At 38.4% G+C, this 7,618-nt stretch overlaps 2 protein-coding genes across 2 annotated transcripts; both read right to left on the bottom strand.

Annotated features, from left to right (window-relative positions):
• Window positions 1-218: 218 nt before the first annotated feature.
• Window positions 219-1,187, bottom strand: LOC310776467 (olfactory receptor 52E8-like; the record flags this gene model as incomplete). Its single annotated transcript, XM_083636657.1, has 1 exon — window positions 219-1,187. The coding sequence occupies one exon, from the start codon at window positions 1,185-1,187 to the stop codon at window positions 219-221; it is 969 nt and encodes a 322-aa protein (XP_083492783.1).
• Window positions 1,188-4,763: 3,576 nt separating this feature from the next.
• On the bottom strand, window positions 4,764-5,732 carry LOC310776466 (olfactory receptor 2AT4-like; the record flags this gene model as incomplete). The annotated part of the gene is made up of 1 exon (XM_083636656.1): window positions 4,764-5,732. The coding sequence occupies one exon, from the start codon at window positions 5,730-5,732 to the stop codon at window positions 4,764-4,766; it is 969 nt and encodes a 322-aa protein (XP_083492782.1).
• Window positions 5,733-7,618: the final 1,886 nt, after the last annotated feature.

Here is a 7,618-nt window from a genome sequence, read left to right as displayed (position 1 = left end):
CATGAGCAAGATGCCTTCTCAACACTTTGCTCCACTCTTTCTCAATTTTACTCTGCATGTATGATGCTGACAAGATCTGTGCACAGACATATAAACACACACAGATTCACAAGGTGCAGCAGACGCTGTCGTGTCTAAAGTTTGATCATAATTCTATGGGCAACAACTCAGTTTAAATCACCATCATTCTGACTGCACATCAGTCTATTGTGTAACATTTAGTGGGAGAACTTGATCTCAAATCCAATTTTTGTCCTCTTCAGTTTTTTCGCAAGTGCTTCCTTGATGTCTTTCGTTTTAAAACAATATACAAGTGGATTAACTGCAGCAGGGAGAAGACTGTATAACATTATCACAGCAATACGTATGTCTGCATTTGGGAATTTAAATCCCACCATATATGCCAGATAAGCAAAACATCTCGGTAAGTAGTAAAGGCTTGTTATGAAGATCTGCGGGGTACAGGTGGACAACGCTCTGTAGCGCCCCCCTGAGCTAGACATTTTCAGAACAGATATGATGACAGCAAAATATGAAAAAATTATGAATGAAAGCGGAACCAATAGACTGAACATGGCAAAAGCAAATGCCAGATCTTCAATGTATTTGTATTTTTTGCATGCTAGTCTGACTACTGAGATGCGATCGCAATAGCATTGCGCAATGATATTGGAATTACAGTACGGTAAATTGAGAGCTTGCACCACAACTATGAGCATCCTGATGAAAGTCACAATCCAAAACGTTCCACAAACAATTGAAATAATCTTATTTGTAATTAAAACTGGGTACCGCAGGGGAATACATATGGCAATGAAACGATCAATGGCCATCATCAGCAGAATGAGAGAATGAATGGCTCCTAAGGCATGAACAAAGTACATCTGAGTGAAGCAGGCACCAAACGATACAACCTGGTCATCCCACCAATATCTGGCAATGACCTTAGGCAGAGTTACAAACCCAAAGCCAATGTCTGAAGCAGCCAGGTGACAAAAAATAACATATGTTGGCTTATGAAGACACCTTTCAAAGCTCACAAAAACTAAAATGAAGACATTGCCTAAAACAATAGACAGGAAAGTGAGGAGAAGAAGGGCCGACATCGGCCCATGGTACTGTGGCAGAAGTCCAGGGAATCCAATGACGCGGAAGTCCTTTATAGTTGTTATATTGGTGTAGATCATAATCGTTAGCCACTTCACCTCAAACAGTTTTTTTTGTTCGTTTGCAACCAAATCCCCTGTCTTTACTATCATCTACCAAAAAAATGAATGATCGAGTCTTCTAATTTTCATAAAATCTCTCCCCGTGAGACATTAATCAAAAAGAAAAATGTAATCAAGCAGTGTAGCATTTTCATCAGATCTCAGCAGAGGAGATCCTGCTCTGCTGACTTGAACAGAGTGACTTCTCTCTTTAGCTCGCTGCCGTATTCATTCTTCTCACCCTTTCTTTTCTGACACCATCTCAAAGGAGCAAATACTCTAGTGTATTCCACTAAGGACAACCTTTGTCTGTGTGATAAACAGTCAAACACTGTCGTAAACAAGAAGAACTTTGCTGTTTAAGCACACAGAATATTTTATATTTCGATGAATAATAAAGCATAAGGGTTCGAATCTCACCCGGAACAACTCTTGAATTTATTTGTTAGGTATAAGTAATGATTCAGTACTGATTAACTACTCCGTATGATGTTTCACTTTACATTATGGTACACAAAAAGAGTAACTAATGGACAGGTAATAAGTAATGATTCAGTACTCATGAACTACTCAGTATGATGCACCACTTTACAATAGGGTACACACAAAGAGTAACTAATGAACAGGCAATTAAGTAATGATTCAGTACTCATGAACTACTCAGTATGATGCACCACTTTACAATAGGATACACAAAAAGAGTAACTAATGGACAGGTAATAATTAAGTAATGATTAATTAATGATTAACTACTATACTCAGGAACTGACCATTAACTAACCATTAACTAATGATTAACTACTCTGCTCAGGAACCGACCAACTAATCATTAACTAATGATTAACTATACTCACAAACTGAATTTAACTAATCATTAACTAATGATTAACTATACTCACAAACTGAATTTAACTGATCATTAACTAATGATTAACTAATGATTCATTATACTCACAAACTGAATTTAACTAATTAATTAATCATTAACTAATTGTTCTTCCTTAGTTCCCTAGTAACTACTGTACATTTTGTGTACCTTATTGTTACCCCCCTAAAATGACACAAATATAGGGCCCCCCATTTGATACGATTTTGTCCCAGTGTTTGTCCCAAGTTCTTTTGCTTTTACAGTAGATGTTTTGTTACAGAAAGTGATGACCAAATGACCATGACCAAAATAGTCATTTCTGTCATTGCGTGACAGAATGGATGGAAATAAAGTGAAAATAAATTATTACCTTTTCTGTTGGGGACCCCCCTGAAACCCTCTCAAGGACCCCTAGGGGGTCGCCGGACCCCACTTTGAGAACAACTGCTCTACCCCACATTCACATACAGTAGCCTACAGCAGCAGTGGGTAATTTTTCTTTTTTAATTGTCATGCCTAAGTGAACTATACATTCCATTGTACTGTACATTCATGTTGTCTCTCCTTTTATAGTATTTATTTCAATTCTCATAATAATACATAGAAAGTTGAAATACATCAATATAACAACAATAACCATGCTATATTCACATTCCCTGAATTAATCTATCATTCATGATTTAAAAAATCCCCATCCGGGGAAAACGCAGCCGGCTACACGGTGTTAGCCTATTGTTCTGTGCTAATACAAGTGAGACACTATTCGCACGTATGCAAGCTAGCTATCTATTCACACTTTGAGAGCGGGACTTTCTATAGTTAGCTCTCAAGCCAATTCTCTATCGTCACGCCAGCCGGGGTAGACGGAGCATACACGGCAGTATGCTATACAGGTGTTAACCGCAATAAGCAAGACACTCTTAGCTTTAGATGAACTTGTTCCGACGCCGCTGGTGAAGAGAACAGGATCGGGTCCCCGAAGCCTGAAGAATCTCGTCCACACAACCCTCTTGAGGTGGGCAATAAGACGGAATTTAGCCTAGCTTAAAGGAACACTCTGCCCATTTTCAACCAGCTTTGTATCATTAGACAATCAGTAGTATATCAGAAAACTGTAAACTGTTTTGAAGTCTGTCATTTAATTTGACAGTTATTGAGTGTTAAAGTGTGGACCAGTGACATCACTGGTCCACACTAACTCAAATAAATAACTCATTAATTCAAATCAACTCTCAATAACTGTCAAAATAGATGAATGACTTCAAAACAGTTTACAGTTTGAGAGTTGATTTGAGTTAATGAGTTATTAATTTGAGTAGGGTTAGGGTTAGGGTGGACCAGTGATGTCACTGGTCCACACTTTAACACTCAATAACTGTCAAATTAAATGACAGACTTCAAAACCGTTTACAGTTTTCTGATATACTACTGGTGTTCTAATGATACAAAGCTGGTTGAAAATGGGCGGAGTGTTCCTTTAAGAGCGCAAACTTGAGCTAACATGGAGCTTTCAATAACACGTCCTCAGCGTGGCTGGAAGAACGAATGAGTGGCTTTCCCTGGACTGAGCAGGCGTGAGTAGTCACGCGGGTGGCAGCCCCAGGAGGTACCACGCCACCTACTGGTGGGTGGTCGGTTTTATAGTTAAAGGTCATTTTTTGAGCATAAATAACAGTCTTCCAGTGGCTGCGTACGCAGCGAATATGGCACTAGAGTGAGAGCTCGAATTCGAAACGAAGTAAAACTTATATCGCTGGCAATGGCCATCATCTTTGTTAGTTTGAATGGCTGAGGTTAGGATTCCAATTTTAGTTTTTTCTGCCTCTTCATCAAAGTTTCTTTGATATCCTTAGTCTTTTTTTCCTTCCCCCCTGATTTCCCCCCCATTTTCTCCCCAATTGTACTTGGCTAATTTCTCCCCTGCTGCCCCGGTCGCTGCTCCATCCTCTGCCGATCTGGGGAGAGCCGTAGACTAGCACCATGGATATCCTTATTCTTGAAACAATATGGATTAACAGCAGCAGGACAAAGGCTGTACAACAATATCAATAAAATGCGGACATCCAAACTGACAACAGTATTCGCCACATAAACAAAACATCTGGGCAGGTAAAAAAGGCATGTGATGAATTTGTGGGGTGCAAGTTGATAAGGTTTTGTAGCGTCCTTCAGAATTAGATATCTTCAAAATAACTACAATGCAAACTACTCAATGAAAAAATGTAATAGAGAGAGTTTATGCTTTTGTAAATTAGATTTTGCTTTTTGAATATTATATAGCTTCAAATACATTTCTACAATTTTGTTTTCACTTGCAGGCTACAGATTAAACTTCCATAACTCTCAGGCAGGAAATCCCCAAATAATGATTTTTTAAAGCAAAATATAATGTAGCCTATGCATATGGGTAATTGGCTCAAACAAGGCTTACTTCACTGTTAGTGGACTCTCAAGTGCCATGATAGTACATAAGGTACACCAGTGGATTTTAGATATCCAACTTAAAAAACCATGCTGATTTTCTTCGGCACACATTCTAACGATATGTGTTTATTTAACTACATCAACGGATTGCTAACATGTTTGCTCAATATAGATTGTATTCCTGTAGAACATATATGATAGCCTGTCAGTTTGAATGGCTGAGGTTAGGATATCATTTTGATATCCTAAGCATCAGTCCTCTATTAGTAGGAAAGTTTTATCTCTATTCCAATTTTAGTTTTTTTCAGCCTCTTCATCAAAGTTTCTTTGATATCCTTAGTCTTGAAACAATATATGACTGGATTAACAGCAGCAGGAAAAAGGCTGTACAACAATATCAATAAAATGCGGACATCCAAACTGAAAGAAAATCCCACAGTATTCGCCACATAAACAAAACACCTGGGCAGGTAAAAAAGGCATGTGATGAATATTTGTGGGGTGCACGTTGATAAGGTTTTGCAGCGCCCATCAGAATTAGACATCTTCAAAATAACTACAATGATTGAAAAATAGGAAAATAAGATGAATGCAAGAGGAACCAAAAGACAAAACATGGCCATACAAAGAGCAGCAACCTGAACAATTTTGACATCGTCACCACATCCCTGTCTTGTAATCGAAATGTGGTCACAGTAGCACTGAGTAATGACATTTGAGTTACAGTAAGGTAAAGTGAGGGCATGGAGTACAACGGTCACCATCAAAGGTAATGGTATAAACCATGCTAAAGCACAAATCACTGATATGGAGCTGTTTGTGATTAGAACAGGGTAACGAAATGGAATGCATATAGCAATAAATCGATCAAGAGCCATTACCAATAGGATAAAAGAATGTGCTGCTCCTAAATAATGAACAAAAAACATCTGTGCAAAGCATCCATAAAATGAAAGAATGCTATCATCAAACCAATATTTAGATATAATCTTTGGTAGAGTCACAGTGCCGAATGTGAAGTCATTAAGTGCCAGATGACAAAAGACCAGATATGTTGGTTTTTGGAGTGACTTCTCATAGATAACAAATGCTAAAATGAAAATATTCCCTAAAGCAATAGCTAGGTAGATTAAGAAAAGAAGGGCTGACACTGGTCCATAATACTCTGGTAGAAGTCCAGGGAATCCGAGGATAAAGAAGTTTTTTATCCTTGTTATGTTTGTGTACATCATAATCAGTTGAGGTCACAATAAGATCAGAACCAAATCCAAACCAAGAAACAATTAAATACCTAGAAGATAAAAGCAGGGATAAAAACAGAACAATCCACAATTCAAATATATCCAAAATGCATGGTTTAAAATTATATCTTGCAATTATTTTAATATAATAGTGAACAAAGATCCACTCGAATGGTTTCCCATGTTTTCTTGTGAGTGTTGAATCTTACCTTCCAGATCGTAGGTCACCATCCAAAAGCTCATGACAATGCCTTGATGCCAGTTAATATCTGCTTCTCATAAACTAAGTATGACCAGGCATATCCTCAAAGGACCTATTCTCAAATGAACCCAACTGTGAGCCACAGTTTAATGAACTTATAAGTTCCTTTCAATCACGAGAGACTTGTAGGAAAGATCAACAAACTTTATTGAACCAATAAACAGTAGCAACTAAAGCAACAGCGATTAATTCATATTGTTTACTTTACTGAAGGCTTAGATGAAAATAAAGAATACCTTACACAGTATTGATGAATAAACTAATAATAAAGCAATTTCTATCTATAAAAGACAGAAATATATAATAGTTAAATTCCATCTGGATGCTGAATCCTCCACAAACACAGCATAACATGCTCATGTGACAATAATTTCTTCCTTTCTTTCTTTCTTTCTTTCAAACTGTCAGGTTGGTAGTCCAGTGCACAGGTCCATTATCCAACCCCGGTAGATGTTTGAGAGGGCCTTGGCACTGTTAGTAGTGAGAACAACGGCACAGCATAGAAGAAAATAGATCTTTATATTAGGCATCTCGAGGCAGCTCGATTCCTATAGGCTCGCCCGCTGTGCGGGCTCGCCCGCCCTGCAGCTCGCTGAGCTGGCCCTGCAGCTCACATACACATAACATCTGATGACATCATCAGTGATGTCAGTATGGTATCATCATTTGCCCCAATTGCTCAAGTGACATCACTGATAACATCACTTATGACATCATCAGTGATTTATGACGTCACTGATGACATCATCAGTGGGACAAAAATTGAAACAGCGAGAGAGTGAACAGAGATTGCCCACATGCTCCCTTTTATAAGGAAGGATACTACAGTATTAAGGGGATGTTTCTAGCACACAGAGATATGCAGTGTAGTATGTGAATTAACTGGCAGAGAGAGAAAAAGCCGTCTGTCACAGATTCTTATTAGTCGTCAGACCGCGTCCGACTGATAGACTGGGTTCGCAGATTGCTCGCAACAAGGAAGTTGAAAGACGAGGACGTTACCAGTCCACCAACCACGCCTTCACCCTCTTACGTGTTGACAAGCTATTTCAACATTACGTTAAAGACTGCCAGAGGTCGCTGCTACTTCCTGGTTACAGCTCCTGACTCTGGCATATGCACTGCATGCATGCACGTACTCACATGACAGGCAAGAGGTTTTGAAAATGAATATTGTGTAATAACTGTGTGTAATCTCATGACGATCCACTGAAAGCCCTAGTTCATTTAATAATGTTAATAGATTATAAATCTCTATGGAACAAACAACCGCAGTTTTGGAAAACCCCGAAGGAGACATTTATTGATATTTTGAAAGCTGAGTTAATATTCCCAGTGTTAATGCTGGTCTCTAAGCACAATGTGTAATCCTAGTGGATTTCGTTAGTAGTCTGATGCTCTACATACAGGCATCACTTATTAAACATAAAAGTGCAATTGGGCTTTCATACTTTTTTCTAGTTGGATAGATGTGTGCCTATTGTTATTATTAACTCCACAAAGGAGGTTGTTTTCAGTGCCATTTGTCTCTTTGTTTGCCCAACCCTACATTTGTTTGTCAGCAGGATTAGCCTACAGAAAAACTGGACTGATTGTCATGAAACTTCATAGAAGG

Source organism: Poromitra crassiceps (assembly GCF_964638095.1).
Source record: "Poromitra crassiceps genome assembly, chromosome: 5".
Classification (NCBI taxonomy): domain Eukaryota; kingdom Metazoa; phylum Chordata; class Actinopteri; order Beryciformes; family Melamphaidae; genus Poromitra; species Poromitra crassiceps.
The sequence above is the reverse complement of the archived record's forward strand: the minus strand, read 5'-3'. Positions and strand labels throughout refer to the sequence as shown.